The sequence below is a fragment of the Gracilinanus agilis genome, chromosome 4 (assembly GCF_016433145.1).
Source record: "Gracilinanus agilis isolate LMUSP501 chromosome 4, AgileGrace, whole genome shotgun sequence".
Taxonomy (NCBI): Eukaryota; Metazoa; Chordata; class Mammalia; order Didelphimorphia; family Didelphidae; genus Gracilinanus; species Gracilinanus agilis.
Window position 1 is genome coordinate 189,960,306 of NC_058133.1, and position 19,737 is coordinate 189,980,042.

At 48.6% G+C, this 19,737-nt stretch overlaps 2 protein-coding genes across 5 annotated transcripts in view; both read left to right on the plus strand.

Annotated features, from left to right (window-relative positions):
* The window catches only part of ZNF385C (zinc finger protein 385C), a 45,243-nt gene extending 25,567 nt beyond the window's left edge, over nucleotides 1–19,676 (plus strand). For 2 of the 4 annotated variants that reach the window (XM_044672438.1, XM_044672437.1), the window contains 7 exons: nucleotides 11,894–12,039; nucleotides 13,272–13,382; nucleotides 15,335–15,500; nucleotides 15,953–16,246; nucleotides 16,997–17,193; nucleotides 17,478–17,591; nucleotides 18,172–19,676. In XM_044672438.1, coding sequence (XP_044528373.1) covers nucleotides 11,894–12,039; nucleotides 13,272–13,382; nucleotides 15,335–15,500; nucleotides 15,953–16,246; nucleotides 16,997–17,193; nucleotides 17,478–17,591; nucleotides 18,172–18,402 — 1,259 coding nt within the window. In that variant the 3' untranslated portion in view covers nucleotides 18,403–19,676. The remainder of the gene's footprint in view (nucleotides 1–11,893; nucleotides 12,040–13,271; nucleotides 13,383–15,334; nucleotides 15,501–15,952; nucleotides 16,247–16,996; nucleotides 17,194–17,477; nucleotides 17,592–18,171) is intronic. The other 2 variants (XM_044672439.1, XM_044672440.1) reach the window with 2 other exon arrangements.
* C4H17orf113 (chromosome 4 C17orf113 homolog) lies at nucleotides 4,326–7,888 on the plus strand. The gene is made up of 2 exons (XM_044672436.1): nucleotides 4,326–4,896; nucleotides 6,381–7,888. The coding sequence occupies exons 1-2, from the start codon at nucleotides 4,326–4,328 to the stop codon at nucleotides 7,865–7,867; spliced, it is 2,058 nt and encodes a 685-aa protein (XP_044528371.1). The 3' UTR covers nucleotides 7,868–7,888.
* Nucleotides 19,677–19,737: the final 61 nt, after the last annotated feature.

A 19,737-nucleotide genomic window follows, 5' to 3' on the forward strand; every position in this document is an offset into this window, starting at 1 on the left:
TCTCTCTCTCTCTCTCTCTCTCCCTCTCCCTCTCCCTCTCCCTCTCCCTCTCCCTCCCCCCTCTCTTTCACTCTCTGTTACTCTCTTACTCTCTCTTGCGCTCTCTCTCTCTCTCTCTCTCTCTCTCTCTCTCGCTCGCTCTTCTCGCTCTCTCGCTCTCGCTCTTCTCGCTCTCTCTCTCTCTCTCTCTCTCGCTCGCGCTCTCTCAATATTTTGTTTATAATGGTAGGTAGGTGCTCTGAGCAAAGGGGCAAGGGAAGGGACCTATTCGGGAATGAAGGTAATGTAAAAAGAAAACGTATGCATTAAAAGATTAAAAAGAAAAAGAATGGGGAGTAGGCAGGTGGCTCAGTAGATAGAGCCAGTGACCTCAGACCCTTCCTAGCTGTGTGTCCGTGGGCAAGTCACAACCTTCATTTGGCTGCCCCTCATTACCGTTCTGCTTTGGAACTAAAAGGAATATTGCTTCTAAGTTGGAAGGTAAGGGTTGTTCTAAGATCAGAAAAGAGTGTTGGATTTTTAGCCAGAAGAACCCGATTCGAATTGGACCCCTGCTCCGTGCTATCGCGAATAAATAACTGGACACAATCTATCTAGGGCTTGGTTCTTTCTTTATAAAATGAGAGGGCTGGACTAGATGATCCCACAGTTAGAGCTGAAAGAATGCTTGCTGATAATCTAGTCTAACCCCTTCATTTACTCTAGAGGAATAAACTGAGGTCGGAGAAGTCAAAGGACCACCCCAAGGTCATACAAGCTAGCCGTGGCCGAGCTAAGATTCGAACGTAGAACTCCAGCCTCCGAAGCCGACGCTCTTGTAGCTGCGCCACTCTTACTCTCCCTGATTTCTCCACAGAAATTCTGGCTGTTAGCTGACCTTCAGCATCCATCCTTTCTGGGACCTGCTACGGCTACGCTACGCAGCGGCTGAGGCTGCAGCCGTAGATCTTTTTGCTGGGGGAGGAGGATGGTTAGAGAGGAAGTTAGTTAGCCTTTTAGGGCTTGGGGTGGGGGGAGCTCAAGGGACCCAGGTGGCCAGCAGAGGCTTGGGGAAGGGGGAGGTGGGAACGGTGCGCTCAGGTGTGTGCTGCCCTCCTGCCAGGTGAGGCAGGTGTGATAGGTGTGGCCCTGGGGCGGCCTTAGGGCTCCGCTCACGCCCCCCACCCCCCTCCTCCCAACCACCCCAACTTGGGCTCCAGCTTGGGCTGCCTCTTCGCCCCGGTTACCGCTAGTGGCTGCTGTAGTTCTCCAGAGCCGAAGGCGGCTGCGGCCAGAGTGTCCACCGCTCAAGATGGCGGCTCCCATGTCTCAGTGAGTTTGTGCGGGGGTGGGGGGGAGGAGGTGCACCTGGGGAGGGGAGGGGAGGGCAGACAGGGTGGGGTGCCCTATGATCCCAGCCACCCGTGCCAGCCCTAAAACTGGGCACCTCCCCAACTCAGACATTGGGAAGGGGCTTCCAGGGAAGGGGGAGGAACCACAGCGTGTGTATGTATATGTGCGCATGTTATGTGTCTATGTATACTTGTGTCTGGTGGGGTGATCTATTTCTCTGAATGACCAGTTTGGGGGCTGCTTTCTTGCCCGCCCCCCCCCCCCAGGAAGTTTCCAAATCTCCCTCTATCCCTCTCTGCACCCCCCGGAAATGACAGGAGTTTGGGGCACCAACTAGATCTGATTTGGGCTTTTTCACCCACATTCTACATGTCAGGATTATAGAATAATTGGTTTTATGTTGTGGGAGGCAGAGAGAGGGGGCTTTTAGGGCCAGAGCTAGGGGCTACTGGAGTGCAGGTGCTCAACCAGAGGAACCCCTCTCTGGGTAAGAATTAAACATTTGATGCCAATTTTAAGGGGTTAACTACCCTAATTGGGAATCTAGGGATGCCTCCCCCGTTTCACACCCCCAAGTAGCGCTGCTTCTCCTGACGTTCATTGCCAGGTTCCCCTGTAGACAGTACTAAAGTGTCTGGGGCCAGCTCCTCCCCCTTCCCTTGCATTCACTTGTTCCCTTTAGGATCTATTCCTATCTATTCCTGGTGGAAGCATAAAGATGGGAGTCAGTTGGCCAGCTTTTTTTTTCCTTTCTTTTTTTAAACAATAATAAAGGTTTAAGGTTTGCTAAGTATATTATCTCATTTGCTACTCAAAATAGCCCTTTCAAGTAGGTACTATTATTATCCCCATTATACAGATGAGGAAAAGGATCACTATTTGAAATTGATTGATGACTGACTTGCTGAGTCACAAAGCTAGCTAGTAAGTGTCTAGGGCAGGATATAATAAACTCAGACCTTCCTGAATCCAAGTTTAGTGCTCCAGTTACTGTGCTTCTTAGACCAATGAGGGAGAGAGTGTCATCTCTACGGAGAAATTAGCCTTGGAGCTACTTTGGTTATTTGAAGAACCTCTTGTGGACTAGACTTCTATATTTTTCCTTTTTTGGCCCTCTGTAAAGTGTGATGGATGAGTTCTAAGATTTGGATTTATTAATTTGCTTTTTTTTCCCCATCTCTAGGTTTGATCTTTTGAATTCAGTCAAAAGATCATAGATTCAGAACTGGAAGGGAACTCAGAGTAACCTAACCTCCTTACTTTACAGATAAGGAAACAGAGGTTCAAAGGGTTCCCTCTTACCTTTGACCACTTAAAATCTCTGACTGTGGCTCTAGATTCTTCCTATTGGGTTTATCACATAGGGTGCCTAGCAGTCGAGGCTGAATGAACTAAATTATTTCTAGCATCATCACAAGCCCTTTTCCCTTTAGGGCTTACCCCTAAGACCCAGGTGCTTTGCAATCATGTCAATTGTCAGTTGTCAAAAGAGGCTCCTCCTGCCTTGTGAAGAGATGGAATCATAGTCCTTAACCAAAAAGTACTTTAATATTCTGGATATGAGGACAAGGGCGTAGGATTCCCTCTAGTCTATGTCCTTTAGCTGTCTTTCAGGTCTCTCTCCTGTGAAGAGAGAACACCAAATAAAGAAATACCCTTCCCTCCACTTGACCCCATTTTCTTTTGATTCAATAAACTAGAATCCTGCTCTTCTGGGAATAATGGAAAGAACTTGGAGTCACAAGACTGGAGTTTGAATCTTGTCTCTGAAAAATACCACCTTAGTGAAAAAGAGGGCTGGTTTTGGAGTCAAAGGGCCTGGGTTTGAATCCTCACTCTGTTTTAATTACCTGTGAGATCTTGGAAAAGTCACTTCCTCTCTTTAGGACTCAGTTTCCTCATCTGTAAAATGAGAGGGTTGAACCAAATGATTTCATTCCCCCCTCCCCCCTTTCTGTTCTAGCATCAGTTCTAAGACAGAAAAGCAGCAAGGACTAGACAATAGAGGTTAAATAATTTGCCTAGGGTCACACAGCTAGAAAGTATCTGAGGTCATATTTGAACATGGGTCTTCCCAACTCCAGGCTTGGCTCTCTATTCACTGAGCCACCTATCCAGGGCCAGATGATTTCTAAGATCCCCTCTAGTTGTAGCTGTGTGACCTTAAATACCATGGTGTAGTAGAAAGAGCCTTTGGGGTCAGAAGATGCAGGTTCATGTCTTACCTCCGAGACGTCTCTTCTTGTTCGATCACAGACAAGTTAATGATATGGGTCCAGCTGTCAGAATTCCTCATTCTCTAAAATGAGGAAGAGATTTGTCATAGACATCTTGGGGAGGCCCAAATTTTCCACTCTAAGACTATGGTACTTCCAAACTTTTCTGGGCCTCTTTTCTCATCTTGTGGAAATATTTACCAGATGTCTTAGGAGCTTGTCAAGGGAGGATGGGACTATTTGTGTTTGTGTATATGTATGTGTATGTGTGTGTGTGTGTGTGTGTGTGTATGTATGTGTTGCACATAAATGGGGTGGGCCTAGTTTACATTACATCTGCCTCCTGATTGGACGGCAATCCCTGGATCTTTCCATGACTACCTGGTCTTCATTCTCTCTGCCCCTTTCTGGTCCTTTCCTGACCTCAGCTGGAATTTTTGTGTACAGCACAGGGGCATGAAGGAAGTAGTATTGAACCAAAATGATGGAGTCTTCTTTAACCCATAAATAGTCATCAGTCCCCAAATGCCTAAAAAGCCCAACTACACTTGGCAACACACCCCTAATTTATCTCCCCTTGTCTCTTTCATCCCCAGTCCCTGGCGGCTTTCTCGGCTAAGGTAGATGGACAGTCCCACTAACCTGTTGGTCTGTCCCCCTCCTCATTCTCCCCTGGCTCCTCTCAGCCCTGGGAGGAGTGTTTGTCTCAGGAGAAGGCTGGGGAGGGGGGAGACCAGGGGGAAAGGGTTTCTAAGGGTACCCACCCATCAGTCGGGGATGGTCCCCCCAGGGAAGAAGCCAGCCGGAGAGACTTCCAACTCGAACAAGAAATGCAAACGCTATTTCAACGAGCACTGGAAAGAAGAGTTCCCTTGGCTGGAGTTTGACTATGAGCGAAAGCTGATGTTTTGCTTGGAGTGTAGGCAAGCCCTTGTCCGGAATAAGCATGGCAAGGCAGAGAACGCCTTTACCGTGGGCACCGACAATTTTCAGCGCCATGCATTGCTGCGCCATGTGACTTCTGGGGCTCACCGCCAGGCCTTAGCTGTCAACCGAGAACAGCTGGCATTTGAAGGTTGGGCAGGGGGAAGTGGTGGGTACCACCGAAACCTGCCCCTGCACTCAGCAGGCATGGCTGCCGCCTCCTCCATAGCGCCCATCAAGGTGGAAGTGAACCCTGCCAAGGTGGCTGTGCTGACCACTGTTTACTGCATGGCTAAGGAGGATGTGCCAGATGACCGCTGCCCTGCTCTACTGGAGCTTCAGAGATTCAACCTTTGCCAGGCACTCCTGGGCACCGAGCATGGCGATTACTACAGCCCAGGCAGCGTGAAAGACATGCAGGTGGGTGGTTGATATTCTAGGGGTAGAGTGAGAAGGGAGGAAAATGCTTTCCACACACTACACAGACTCCTTGGATGTCAAGCCACTGGGCAGAATCCTGGGCTTCAGGCCACAGCTCTTATCCTGAGGAAAAGGTGGATAGAATAGGTCCTCTCCCCCCACCCCCACTCAGTATATATTCTACTGCCCCCTTGGGAAATGAGAAGGTGCTTGGATAATAAGATCGTGGACTTAGAGCTGGAAGGGACCTTGAAAGTCATCCATCCTTATTTAAGAGGAGGAAACTGAGAACACCAAGGGTTAAGTGATTTCCTCAAGGTCACACAGGTAGCAGGTGGCCCAGCCAGTATTTGACACTAGATGTTCTGACCCCAGATCCAAAGCTCTCTCCATTGCGTTGGCTGGAAAACTAACCCTTCAGTGCTCTTCTCCAACTCCCCCCCAAAATACTTTATGAATTACTGCTTCCCCCTACCCCCTCACCCCGACCAATGGAGGATATGAGCTTTTACTTGATATGTTTACTTGACTTTTCTCAAAATGGTGCTAAGGGCCATAGAGAATGAAACTTTCTGGCATTAAAATATGTTTTATAAGAAAAACTCTTATCAGCAGTGGCCTTCATTTTTTCCTTGCCTCCCCATGCCCAGTGTTTTGCTCCATAAAGAGGTACCAGCTTTATCTTCCCAATCCTAGCTTTTGGAGAAGGATGGAGAGAAGCAGGAACTTTGTGGTCTCTGCTGTTGATTTGCAGATATATCTTCAGGAAAGAAAATATCCAAGAACTGACTTGTGTCCTGAGGCATTAATTATTATGGGCAGAGAAGATGTAACCCCTGAACTTGAGGATGGCCAGTCTAATGGGAACGACATGATGGGCCACCCCTGAGGAACTTTCAGTCTGATTAAAGGGAAGGGGAGGGAATTCAAAGTCATTAAGCACCTACTATGGGGATCAGTTAGGTGGCTCAGTGGATTGAGAGCCAGGCCTAGAGAAGGGAGGTCCTGGGTTCAAATATGACCTCAGATACTTCCCTATTGTGTGATCCTGAGCAAGTCACTGAACTCCCATTGCCTAGCCCTTACTGCTCTTTTGCTTTGGATCCAATACTCAGCATTGATTCTAAGACATAAGGTAAGGGATTAAAAAAGAGAGAGAGAGTGCCTTCTGTGTACCAAGTACTCTGCTAAGCACTTTACAAATATTATCTCACTTGATAAACCCTTCAGAAGTCATTTTTACCCTCTCCCTGTCTCTGCCCAGGGAAGGTCCTTCATCAATACCAGGTAGACTGGACCTTCCTCTAGCCAGGAAATCAACCTTGCTTGTCCTCCTCAGTGCCCTGTGGGTATCACGAAAGTTGTCCCTCCTACTGAACTCTTCATCTTCCTGTTTCTGGGTAGTTAAACTGAAGCTTTTCCTGGGATATGCTTAAACCCCTCCCTTTCTTTCTTTCTTTCTCTCTCTCTCTGACTCTTCCCAGGCAGCCATTGCCAGGGTCCTGCACTCTGAAGACCACCAGCGGCTGAAGGCATCCCCATTTGTGGGACTAGTGCTGGATGAGGTTGGGGATGGTCCAGAGCCTCATAGCCTGGCCCTCTTTGCCACCTCGGTGTCCCCCTTTGATGGTCAGCCCGCCAGCACCTTCCTAGGAAGTGTGGAGCTAGCGGTAGGGGAGACCCCAGCTGGCCAGCTTCTGGACATTCTGAAGTCCTTTGGTGTGCCTGCGCCCAAGCTGGCCTGGCTTGGCTCAGGACTCCCAAGTGAACGTCTAGGTGACCTAGGCCTACAACTTCGGGTCACCTGCCCGCTGCTGGCCGAGCTCCATTGCCTTCCGAGCCGGGGTCACTCAGAAGCCCCTACCTATGTGCGCGAGTACGAGAGTGTTCTGGATGCCCTGTTTCGACTCTATGGCGGCTCTGGGGCCCACGGGGTCCCAGAGCTCCGGGCAGCACTGGACCTAGCAGCCGTCAATCTGACAGGACCACAGAGGGTGCCCTGGGCATCTGTTTTGCCAGCTGTAGAAGCTGTGGCTGCCTCCTGGCCTCAACTTGTGCCCATGCTAGAGGCTTCTTCCCCCACTTCTCCACCCACAAAGGCATTGGCTCTTGCCCTCCGGCGGTTCACCTTCATTGCCTTCACCTACCTCCTCTTGGACATTTTGCCCACTCTACAGAAGCTCAGTCTCCTTCTTCAGCCTGAGGATCCAGATTTGGCCTTGCTCCAGCCCCTGGTCATTACCACTGCTGCCTCCCTGCAGGCTCAGAGAGGCTCAGATGGACCCTATTTTCAAAGCTTCCTGCAGGCACTGGCCACCCCAAGCCCAGCTAGCAATGGGGATGGTGACCGCTATTGCTATCAAGGTGTGGAGTTGACAGACTGCTCCCCAGCCACTATCCAGAGCTTTGAGGACCTCCGGGGGTCTTTCTTGGCCTCTCTCAGGAGAGGCCTGTGGGACTCCTTCCCAGGTCCCTCTCTGGACATTGTGGCTGCATTCGCTTCCATCTTTGATGGTCGACGCTACCCACAGTCCTTAGAAGAGCTGGGAGCCCACGGGGAAGGAGCTCTTCGGTTACTGCTCCGGGCATATGCCTCTGTGGTGGTTGGTGAGAGAGCACTGAGTGACTTCCCACTCTTTAAACGCATTGTCTTCAGTTTGGGCCGGCTGGGCCCAAGAGACCTCTGCTGCAAGCTAGTCTGTGCCCACTCAGAGTTACATGAGCTCTTTCCTGACTTTGCCATCCTGGCTTCGCTAGTCTTGGTCCTTCCTGCTGGTGCCAGCCTTCTTGACAAGGTTGCCCGAAGCCGGGAGCTTCGGTGGTGGGACCAGGGAAGGGGAGAGGGAGGTGATGGCCAGGGGAACCATGTTGTGAAGATTGCCGTGGACGGCCCTCCACTCCACGAATTCGACTTTGCTTTGGCCATTGAGTTGTTTGAGAGCGGTGGTGGTGGGTTGGAATTTTTGGGCACGTAGATCAAATGAGAAGGCCTCATATCTTACCTGGGATCTGCCTTGTGTGACTATGGATTCCCTGATGGGATTTTAACCCCTTTCTCTCTGCTGGGGTGAAAGACTGTCCTCTGGCTAGGGTAATCTTGTTTCATATTCCCTTTGGTTGTTATTTTGACACTCTCCTATCCTGATTCTAATTCAGCCTAGCCCAGGATGTGGAGTGGGGAGGGATGGGGAGAGGCTTGGTGGTGTTGATCCAGTTGAGCCTAGGTAAGGAATTGAAAGGTGGAAAGTTAGGGAACTATTGCTGTGCTCTTGTCATCTCCAAAGCTTTGTGCTTAACATGTGTGGGCATTTTTGTCCCCCAACCCTGGGATTTGGTAAAAATTTTTATTGATGTTGTAAACATTAATAATTGGAAGTGGGAAGAAAACTTGTTCCTCCTAATGGAGGATGGAAGGAAAAATAATCCTGTCTAGCTTTCATCACTGTCCTTTGCCCTTTGGGAGCTAGCCAGCTCAGGGTATTATGGCCAAAGGAAAGGATACAGGACTGGGAATTGAGAGACCTGAATTATTGTTCCATCTCTGTCCTTAGCTCAAACATAGGCAAGTCATAGACTCTCTCTAAGTCTTAGTTTCTTTCTTTCTCTAAAATGAATGATTTGGACAAGATGGTTTCTAAGATTGCTCCCAGCTCTGATATTTTGTTCCTCCTTTACTATAGCACAATGCCTTCTCTTTGTTGGTATTAGCCAGAAGGGGGTCTATTCAGAAGTACAGGAAAGCCAAATGACTTAGTGGGGTCCCCATCTTCACCATTCTCTCCACTCTAACCCAGAATGTCCAAGGGCATCTGTATACAGAAAGGTGTACATAGACATATAAATATATACACAGATATATTAAATAAATGTCTTATCTTTTATAGAATTAGAAACAATGCTCACAAAGAGGATTTTGGGTAGTTATGAGTTTTGCTATGCTAGGGTCCAAGAAAGTTCCAAGTAGAACAAATTCCTATCTCTTTTCTTCTTTCTCTTCCATAAAAGTTTGGTTGCCATCCAGGCTCCCTTCTTCCCTTATCCCTCAGCCCCTTGAGACCAAAGACAGTGCAAAATTACAATTCCTGCTTTTAATTCAACCTCACCAAGCAGACATGATGTATTTTTTTCATTTTCTTTTCTTTGACCTCTTCCCCATTCCAATGCTTCTCCATATGACCACCCACCTCCTTCCTAAAGGGCAGGTGACCGGGGGGAGGTGGGGGGAACATCCTCTCCATAGCTTGCTTGAGGGCACCCTCACCGTGGCTGACTCTCTGCTGCTTCCTCCATCTCCCTCCAAAAAAAGGCCAACAGGGTAGAGTACCCCAAGCCCCATCTGAGAGAGTCAGCTGACAGGTAGTAGTGGGGTGGGGAAACCAGACAGACTGTAGACTGTTATGCCAGTGAATGTCTCCCTCTCCCCTGCTGCTTCCTATGTGGCCAGAAATGGGTTGGGCGTGTGTGTTTGTGGAGGGGAGTGAATAAAGATCTCCCCCCATCCCCAACCTTCCATTGAGTCCATTGCTTTGGAATACAATAAAGTAGAACCATCCCAACTCCTGACTCCCGACATTCTGCGGTTTCTGGTGATGTGTGTGCGTGTTGGAGGGATCCAGGTGTGCTGTCTCCTCTTTCTCCCACAAGGCTCTGTTTCCCAGTTGGGGGCTGTGGTTCTGCTGCTTCCCAGAGCCCAATCAGAAGCTCCTTCTCATCACCCCAAGATTCTTTTCCAGAGATGCTCTTCTGGTCGGAATAGCCCCTCAACCAGCCCAGAGTGACAGGCCTCTGTGGTAAGGAGAGATCTCCACAGCTGAAGATGTCCCTCCAGGTTACTCTTCCCCTCTTCTCCTGGGCCCGGTACTAGGGTCTCCCATCTCCGCCAGCTTAGTAGCCCTTCCTGCTCTAATTCCCATATTTTTTTTAACCCTTACTTTTTTGTCTTGGAATCAATACTATGTATTGGTTTTAAGGCAGAAGAGCAGTAAGGGCTGGGCAATGGGGGTTAAGTGACTTGCCCAGGATCACCCAGCTAGGAAATGTATGAGACTAGATTTGAACCCAGGACCTTCCTTCTCTAGGTCTGATTCTCACTCCCTTGAGGTATCTAGCTGCCCCACCCCACCCCAAATACTTTCTATCTTCAACTTCTTCCTGTGTTTTGTTTTCTTCCTGGCTCAAGATGTGTGAGTTAAAGGCTCTGGTACCCAATCATCTGACTCCAAAGACTTCCTTCATGGTCCCATGGGGAATGGGACAGGCCTCAGCCAATGCCAATGTCGTATTTGTCCACTTACAAGAAAATTCAGATGTCGACCCCATAACTCATACCTTGGGGTTGCTGGTGGGGGAGGGAAGGGGAAGATCTGGAATTTCCTTGAGGTCATCTTGTCAAGAAGTGGAGGTTTGCATCTCAGTGAACCTCCTTTTGCCCAACATTAGGGTGTTGTAACAGGGCTTAAAGAATAGGCTTTAGAGGAGAATGAAGGGATCAGAAATGTGGTCAGAGAAAGGGAATTCTGGTATCTGGCTTCTCAGCAATCCTGCATCTGATTGCTAAGGGAACCAAAGACAGAACATCCTTTTAAGATGAATCCCTGGGTAAGGCAGATAGGTAACATAGTGGACAGAGAGCCAGGCCTAGAGACAAGAGGTCCTGGATTCAAATCTGATCTTAGACACTTCCTAGCTGGGTAACCCTGGCCGAGTCACTTAACCCCCATTGCCTACCCTTACTACTCTTCTGCCTTGGAACCAATACACAATATTGATTCTAAGATGGATGGTCAGGGTTTAAAAAAAGAAAGAAGAGTCTCTGGGTTAGGGAGAAAAATACTCTTAATAAAGGATGGATGGAATATCTCTTACACACACACTTTTTAAAAAATGGGTCAACAGTGATTCAACTCCATCCAAGTCCTGATACTTCCTTATCCCTCCTCCTTAGATTCATTATGGATGCAACTTTCTCACTGCTGGATTAGTAGGGGATGGGGAGAGTGAAGGTGGGGAGAATGAAAGGAGATGTGACTCTTCCCACCTGGGAAAAGGTACCATCAATCAGAAGATGGGTAAACTGACTATATACTTCTTGTAATGAGCTAGCAGGTGATTACATTCACATTTTTTTTTAAATTTTAAATTAACAAACATTTTTCTCTGCTTCCTACTCCTCCCTCTGAAGAAAACAAAGAACAACAAAACTATTGTGACAAATACTCATAATCAAGCAAAATATATTTCCACATTGACCAAGTCCAAATATATATATCTTTCTCTCTCTCTCTTTTTTTAAATAACTGTTACCTTCTGTCTTAGAATCAGTACTGTGTATTGGTTCTAAGGCAGAAGAGCAGGAAGGACTAGGCAATGGGGATTAAGTGATTTGTCCAGGGTCACCCAGCTGAGAAGTGTCTGAGGTCAGAGTTGAACCCAGGACCTCCTTTTTCTAATCCACTGAGTCACCTGCCCCCTTGCATCTTGAATCCCGTCAACTTTCTGTCCAGAGATAAACGGCAGTGAGCATCATCAGAGTCCCCTGGAATCATGGTTCGTAGTTGGCTTAGTCAGAATTCTCAAGTCTCTTACAGTTGTTTCTCTTTACAATGACTTAACTCCTTTATAAATAGAAAGGGAAGTGAGCATTTGGGGGTAGGAAGGCCCAGCCCTGGGTCTCAGACCATCTGACTTTTCCCCCCTGAGTTCTAATCTCTCCCCCATATCACTGGCAAATGAGTTTGCCTGGGTGGCTTTAGCCTCAGTTTTTCCAACTGGCACAAAGGTATATGAAGGATCTGTCTCATGAAAATGGCATTTCTTCTTCTCACCTTCCCTCTCAAATAACATCTTATCTCTAGCTGTTAGTATTTTCACTTTTAGGAGGGGGCAGACAATACAGTCCCAGCCCCTGGCTTCCTTTTGGACTGTGAAAGTTGGCGGAGGTCCAGAACTTGCTCCTGTCAGCCTTCCATTCCATATTTTACCCCTTCTTCCTCCCCCACCAGGCCCTGCCTCCAGCTCCCCCAACCCTCTGCTGGCCTCGCTGCCCCTGCCTGCTCGGCCTCTGCAACCCCCACTGGACATCAAGCATTTCCTGACGTTCCACTTCAATGGCGCAGCCCCACTCAGCCTTTTCCCCAACTTCAGCACGGTAGGTGTGGAGAGGGGGGTGGTTTAATGGGAGGAGGGAGAGTAGGGTCAAGGGCAAGTGGAGCTGAGGCTGTCAGCATACCTCAGTTCCCCTTTCTGTCCTAGGTCTGAGGGAATTCAGTTGTCTTCTTCCTCTATTTCCTACAGCCACATGCATACATGTCCTCGTTCCTACTTGAGATGAACTCTACTGTGTAGATCTAGGTCAAATGAGCTTTCCATATCCCTGCAAAGGGACAGGCTAGGCAGGGTAATGAGGGCGCCTAGGGGACAACTTGTTAAGGTGGTGAAGAGCCTGCATCTTAGTCTCCCCAATAACTGGGCCTAGAGTCTGGAGAATGAGAGAAATTCTGTGTCTGTCTGTGTGTCTATTTATGTGTATGAAAATGTCGGGTAATCATAGATTTAGAGCTAAAAAATAAAGGCTTTAGAGTCATCTAGTCTAGTACCTTCATTTTACAGATGAGGAAACTGAGGCTGGATGTCTTGCCCAGGGGTCTGAGGGAGGATTTGAACTTGGGTCTTCCTTACTCCAAAGCCAGCACCCTGGACCACTCCAAGCCACCCTGCCCCTTCTTCCTCGTATCTGACTGCTTTCATCTTCACACCTCTCCAGAGATGTTATGTTACTGTTCGAGGAGTTCAAGCCTTTGGGGCTGCACAAGGCTGAAAAGATAGTCACCATCCCACCACAGGCTGGATCCAAAGGCTAAATTGGGGTGGAGGGGAGGCAGCTCAGAGGGCAAAGAGACTTCATAGCTCCCCTGCTGTCTTTCTTCACCTCCTTTCTGCTTCTTTAGACCTATTCTATTTTCCAATACTTATAGGTTCTTTTGTGCGTGTATGTGTGTATGTATGTGTCTGCGAGAGCCAGAGGAAGAAGTGGAAAAGGCAGCAGGGGAGGTTACTTACTGCTGGTAATCAGGACAGTTTATTTTCCTCAATCACAGACTTCTGAAAGGTCACCCTGGTCACCTGGTTGTCATTCTCTTATTTCCACGCAGGTTAACTCCTCCACTCTATCTCAGACTAAACCAGATAGGTATCCTTCCAGGGCTTAGCTTTCCAGGAAAGAGGATGATGCCCCTGCTGCCTCCCTCTGAGCTCATCCACAGGACTTTGGAAGTTCTTCTTAGTGTCTAACCACAATGCCTTCCTACTTAACCCTCTCCCAGTGAGGGATGGGGCAGGGCTCATAATCGCTATTCTCTCTCACCCCACCTCACCTCACAGATGGACCCAGTCCAGAAAGCAGTAATCAGTCACACTTTTGGAGTCCCCTCCCCTATAAAGAAGAAGCTGTTTATCTCCTGTAACATCTGCCACTTGAGGTTCAACTCTTCGGTGAGCTAAGTGGAGGGAGAGGGAGAAGGTCTTCTGAATGGGGAGCTCTCAGTGGGAACAGCAGGAGCGTGCAGAGGAAAAATGGGAACCATACTTGATGTTATATTGGGAGGAAGGGGAAAGGTGAGGACATGGCCTAGACACTTGGAAGGAGTGCTGAACTTGAGGTCAGAAAAGGTGGGTTTGAATCTGGGCACTGCCACTTATCCTGGGCAAGTCACTTAATTTCTTTGGGTCTCAGTTTCTTTGTCTGTAAAATGAAGAGTTGGACTAGATGCCTTTAACACCTAGCTCTAAATCTGTTATCTAATGATCTTTTTTATCTGAAGGAATCTCCTGCATTCCTAAATGTTCTCTTCATTTCTCTGCCCCATCCAACCTTGCCCACGCCATTCCCTACTCCCCTAAGTTTCACTTCTGTCATCCTCCATTCCCTTATGGCCCTGCGCACCCCCTTACCTCCTAGGAAAAAGGTCTAATTCCCATCTCTTTTCCTGCTTGTGCTGCCTTGTGCTGTTTTCTTAGCCAATAAGGAATAAGCTCCAGTCAGGGGATGTTCTCTCAAGGAACTGAGCATCCTGTAGGGATTGTGGGACCTATACTAAAAGAAGCATGATAGAAGGTTGAAAGTAACAGGAACAAAGGAGAGATTCAAGCCAAGTGATTTCAGAAAATTTGAGGTGGGAGAATTGGTGAGGGTGGTGATGTGGGGGGGGGGGCAGGAAAAGCTTCTTAGAGGAGGTAGAAGCTCAGCAGTCTTTAAGAAAGATATTTTCAGTAGGCTCCATTTCAAGTCTGGAATCAATCCACAGAGATATCAATGCACAGAGATAGGATATGGTAGGGGAATAAATAATATATAGTGGATCAAATACTAATTAGTAAGACCCAAGTTCAAATCCCACTTCTGACACTTATACCTTGGGCAAGTCATTTAACTTTAGATAATGCATTAGCAAAATGGGAATAAGAGTAACTAGCTTCTTGGTTGCTGGGAGGCTCAAAAGGCATCTTAGGTAAAGATCTTTGCAAATCTTAAAGCACTCTATGTGGGCAGCTGGGTAGCTCAGTGGATTGAGAACCAGGCCTAGAGACAGGAGGTCCTAGGTTCAAACCCGGCCTCAGACACTTCCCAGCTGTGTGACCCTGGGCAAGTCACTTGACCCCCATTGCCTTAAAAACAAAAACAAAAAACACTGTATGACATAATGATTTATCATATGAAGTAATAACAATAGCTAGCATTTCATAGCAGTTTAGCATTTGCAAAGTACTTTACATATCTCATCCTAATAACTCTGTGCAATAGGTCCTATTATTATCTCCATTTTATGGTTGGGGAAACTGAGGCAGATACCCGTTAAGTTACTTGCCCAGGGTCATTTAGCAACTGAATGTTTGAGACAACATTTTAACTCAGGTCTTCATGACTCTTAAGTCCAACAATCCATTTATTGAACCACCAAAATGACTCATTTTAACAATAAAGCTAGACCCTTTGACCCAGCAAAACCACTACTAAGACTCCATCCCAAAGAGATCAAAGATAGCTTAAAGGACCTACTTGTACAAAAATATTCAGAACGACTCCATTTGTGGTGCCAAAGAACTGGACACTGAAAGAATGTCCACCAATTGGGGAGTGGCTAGAAAGATATATATTGGAGCCAGATCATAGAAGATTTTATTGAAACTTTTATGCCCTATACCACCTTATACATAGTTGGTGCTCAATAAATGAGTGATTGGAGCAGCTAGAAGGTACAGTAGATAGAATGCCAGGCCTGGAGTCAGGAAGACTCCTCTTCCTGAGTTCAAATCCTGCTTCAGACATTTACTAACTGTGTGATCCTGGGTAAGTCCCTTAACCCCTTTTGCCATAAATAAATAAATGAATATATGAATGTGTCCCTGAATGAACAGTACTCCTGTACCCTGCTGCTCTCCTCTAGAACCAAGCTGAAGCTCACTACAAAGGTCACAAACATGCCAGAAAGCTCAAGGCTGTAGAGGCTGCCAAGAGTAAGCAGAGGACCCATACTCCAGGCCGGGATAGAGCCACTGGTCCAGTCACTACACCTCCTGACAGCAGAGCTCCTGGAGAACCCCAGAACAAGGGTATAGTAGTGTGTGTTTATTCCTCACTCACTTTCTCCCCTCTCCACCTGAATAACAGGGGCTGGGGATCTCTTATTTTGTCATTTAATGACCACTATGGTGATAATAGAATATACAGATGAAGACCATTTGCTCTCTCTCTTCCCCCCCTTCTCTCTTAAGTGTTTTAAACTCCACCCCCCTTTCCTCTTGCTTCTCCCTCCCTCATTCCTTTTTTCTCCCCTTTCCTTCCTCTTTTAAGTGACTTAAACCTTGGCCTCCCCTTCCAGTTTATCTTGTGCTTTCCTCCCCCATCCCCTCCCTCTTTCTTCTCTCTTCAATATTTTAGAGCCCTCCTTCCCCCCTCCTGTTAAAAAAAAATGAAGACCACTGTAGACAGTCCATGAGGTGAGATGAGAAGAGAAGCAGGGTCTATGCCTCAGGCCCTTGACCTGTGGCCTCTGTTTCATCAGCTCCCTTGGCAGCCTCTCCTGGATCTCCTTTAGTTCTGCTGAAGACATTGGACCCCACTCCCAGGGAGCCAGCTAGCCTGGACCTCTCCGATGCTGCTTCTTCTTCTTCGTCCTCTTCTCCTTCCTGTTCCCCCTCATCCCCAGGGCCAGGGGCTGAAATGCCTGGTACTAGAATGGGGGCAGGAGCAGGAAGCAGCGTGGGTTCGGACAACAGGAATGAGAAGGGCCCTCTCTACTGCCCTACCTGTAAGGTCACTGTCAACTCAGCCTCACAGCTCCAAGCCCATAATACAGGTAGGTTGGTTCTTTGGCAGGGGGGAGGGTGCCACATGGTAAGGGAAGGAAAAGGAGAGTAGAGGGTGGGATTCTTCTAAGAGAAGGAAGTAAAAAATCTATATTCTTTACCCGTTCTAGGGGCCAGGAAATGGGAAAGGTACAGCAGCTTGATTTTGTTCTAATTGCCCAGTGCCCTTCTATAATGGGGCCAAGAGTCTTTTTGGGTGCCAAGGTGGCCCATATCTCCTAGATTTACCTACAGTCTCTGGAGGGAAGTCATCTGGGATGAGAGAAGACTGAGAAGATGGGACTGAAGGTCTCTATGACTCTAGAACTAGGGTTCTTAACCTAGGGTCCCTTGTGGTGGTGGTGGTGGGGGAGGATCTGTCAAAAGACTTCAGGAGGACTATAAATTTAGATGGAAGAAAAATGACATCTTTATTTCACTAACTTCTAATTGAAATTAAGCACTTCCTTTAATCATGAATGAAAGCCACAAACCATGATTCTGAGATGGGCTCTCAAGCCTAGACAAAGTCAGAGGACCAGAACAGGAGGACTTGCTAGAAATTAGGGGGTTATGGCCCTGGAATAAGAGAGGCTAAGAAAAGCTTCAGTCACAAGGCAGAGAATGTCTCTCCAGCTCAAGCTAAGTTTGATGAACAGGATATTCTGGAGGTTGAGGGATGACCTTTAGGTCGGAGAGACTATGTACCTTTGTCCCCGCATTCCCATCATTGGCCTCTGACAGGATCTCTCTCCCCGCAGGAGCGAAACACAAGTGGATGGTAGATGGCCATCGAGGGGCTCCTCGAAGGGGCAGGGGTCGAATTATGCCTCGGGGAGGGGCTGGGCACAAAGCCAAGCGTGTGGCAGGGGCCCCAGGTGGCAAGCCGGGGCCCAGCCCTTCTTTCCACTGTGCCCTCTGTCAGCTCCACGTCAACTCTGAAACCCAACTCAAGCAGGTGGGGAAAGGGAAGAGGTAAGGGATGGAGGGTGTTGAGTGGTCAGAGATGTGGGAAGTGGTATGAGCCATGTAGGGAAGGGGCAGGAGGGAGATTGGGCTAAGAAGGAAAGGAATGCACCTCCATGCAGAGGAGGCCTGACACTTAGAGAGGGGAGAGGGTGGTGAGAGACCAGGGAGACTTCACTTTCCTCAGTTCCTCTGCTACCACGAATCCCAAAGGTAAGGAAGCCTGGGTTGGGGAACCTGTCTCAACCCACACCCGTTTGTGTTCGTGTCTTTTAGCACATGAGTAGCCGAAGACACAAAGACAGGCTGGCAGGGAAACCCCTGAAGGCTAAGGTCAGTCAGCATAGCAAGCTACAGAAACATGGGGCGCTGGCTGTGAGTATCCTCAAGGTACCTGTCTCTGAACATTGGAACTCCCAACTCTCAAGTCCTAGGGGCAGGAAGACTGGGTGGGCAGCCCGAGCCAGGCAAAGTCAAAAGGGATGAAGTGTTGGTGGGTTTTTTGGGGGGGTGGGGTGGGAAGAGATAGCAACAGGGGAAGACATTAGGAGGTGAGGATGAGAACTTTTGACTACTGACAGGCTTTTATGGGTGTAGCAGGAAGGATGTAGACCCCATTCCTGAGCCTGCCCTGCTGGGAAGGGCATGAGAAATTGTCCCTTTGTTGTCTTGGGCTGTGCCCAGGAATTTCCGGCAGGTGGGAGGGAGCACCAGCTATGAGGGCATGCAAGTGAGGGGGTTTGTGTGTGTTTGGGTGAGGGTCCCCCGGAAACAATCCCCACCACCCAGCTTCCTTTCTCACCCCTTTTCATTCCTGAGGGTTCCCATCCCCACCCCCAGACAGGAAGACAGGTGATGGAGAAGAAAGTCTGGTGCATGTGCTTATGGGAGGGGGCAGGAGGAAGGATGCGGGACAGGTGCTGGTGGGTAGTTTCTTGTAGTAATGGATTCTCTGTGTCTTTTTCTGTAGTCTAAGCTGGCCTTACAGAAGCAACTTACCAAGACCCTGGCAGCCCGATTCCTGCCCGGTCCCCTCCCCACTGCTGCGGTATGCACCCTGCCAGGGCCCTTGGCTCTTCGGCCAGCCCCAGCTGCCGCTACCACCCTCTTCCCAGCCCCGATGCTGGGGCCTGCCCTGTTCCGCTCACCAGCCGCAGCTGTCCGCCCAGCCACTGGGCCCATTGTCTTTGCTCCATACTAATCCTCCCTGGGGGAGGCCAAAGCTGACTCCCCAGCAGTCCCGCTTCCTGGCTCCTGTCCAGCTCGCCCTTGCCATGGAGCAATGTCTCTTTACAACTGGTAGTCTGGGATGGGGGAGAAGACGAAGCCCATGTCTAGGGTTAGCATCATCTTCTCTCTCGAAAGGAGCCGGACTAGGTGGCCTCTAAGGTCTCTTCCAAGTCTAATCTGACCTTATGCAGAATACTTCCAGTTCACACAAGGTAACCAGCCCCTGCTGTGGTTGGGGTGAGGAACCAGGTGTCTCTATCAATCATCCATTCCCTAACCATCTGGTGCCATCCCTGGAGCCTGAAATTAAGGCGGCCCTATAAGTCTACAGCCAAGGTCTCCCCAGCCCCAGGGACTAACAGACTCCCAACAATCTATGCAAAATCCCCAAAGCCAGCTCCAAGTAGTCTCACTTTTCAAGGGAAATAGGAGGAAAGCAAATCTGGTTACTACTCATCCCAGTCCCTGCCATGTGGGTGACTGGAGGGCTCCCCACCCCTCAGTTCTCATGTTTCTCCAGGGCCCAAGGGGAAGGGACAAGTTTACGACCATTAGCCCCTTATTTTGGGGGTATCTTCCACTAAAGGGGCCTCCCCTCCCCAGGCATATAATTCTTTGGGGGACCACAGAAAGGGCATGTTGGGGGTGTGGGAAGGGAATAAGATGGTGCCGGGTTAGTGTTCACCTTAGGGTAATGTTGCTGTGGAAGAGTACTATCATTAGGAAAAAGGAGAGGGACATTTCCAAGTCTGGGCAGTGCCGAGTTGAGACTGCTTCAGTCTCGGAAGGATGTTCATGAGATGAGGGTGATGAGGGTGATGAGGAGGAGTGGGCTATTGGTGGGAATGGTGGTCCATTCCAGAGATTTGCTATGAGAAAAATTCAGTCTGTGGCAGCCAGGCAAGTTCCAATCCCAGACTTAGCCCTTTGCCAGAGCCCTACTCTGCTGTCTTCCAGAATGCATGCCTGGCCCATGTCTGAGCCTCCTTAACACCTTTTGCCCTGCCCGAATCTTTTAAACCTTATGGAAAATAACAGGCATTCTCCCCTTCTTCTCCCCCCACCCCATTCTATTCCAGTGCACTTTAGCTCCCTCCCCTCCCCGAAAAGTCATTCCTTTTCCTTCACATCCCAGACCCCAGCACTTTCCAAACCTACGTAGACAGTAAAATTGGAGTAGTGGGACCCAGTCTGATCCCAAATTTCTAAGAATTGTTTTCAAAATAACCCCCGAGCCACCTCCTAAGACTTGGCCAATATCCTCCACCTATCTTTTTTTTTTTTTTCTTCAGATGTTTCCAGTGGG

What these genes read in the sequence shown, in the direction of transcription:
- C4H17orf113 (XM_044672436.1), top strand. Translation starts at nt 4,326, where the DNA reads ATGGTCCCCCCAGGGAAGAAGCCAGCCGGAGAGACTTCCAACTCGAAC. An exon ending in CGTGAAAGACATGCAGGTGG is followed by an intron (nt 4,897 to 6,380) that starts GTGGTTGATATT and finishes CTTCCCAGGCAG; the next exon opens with CCATTGCCAGGGTCCTGCAC.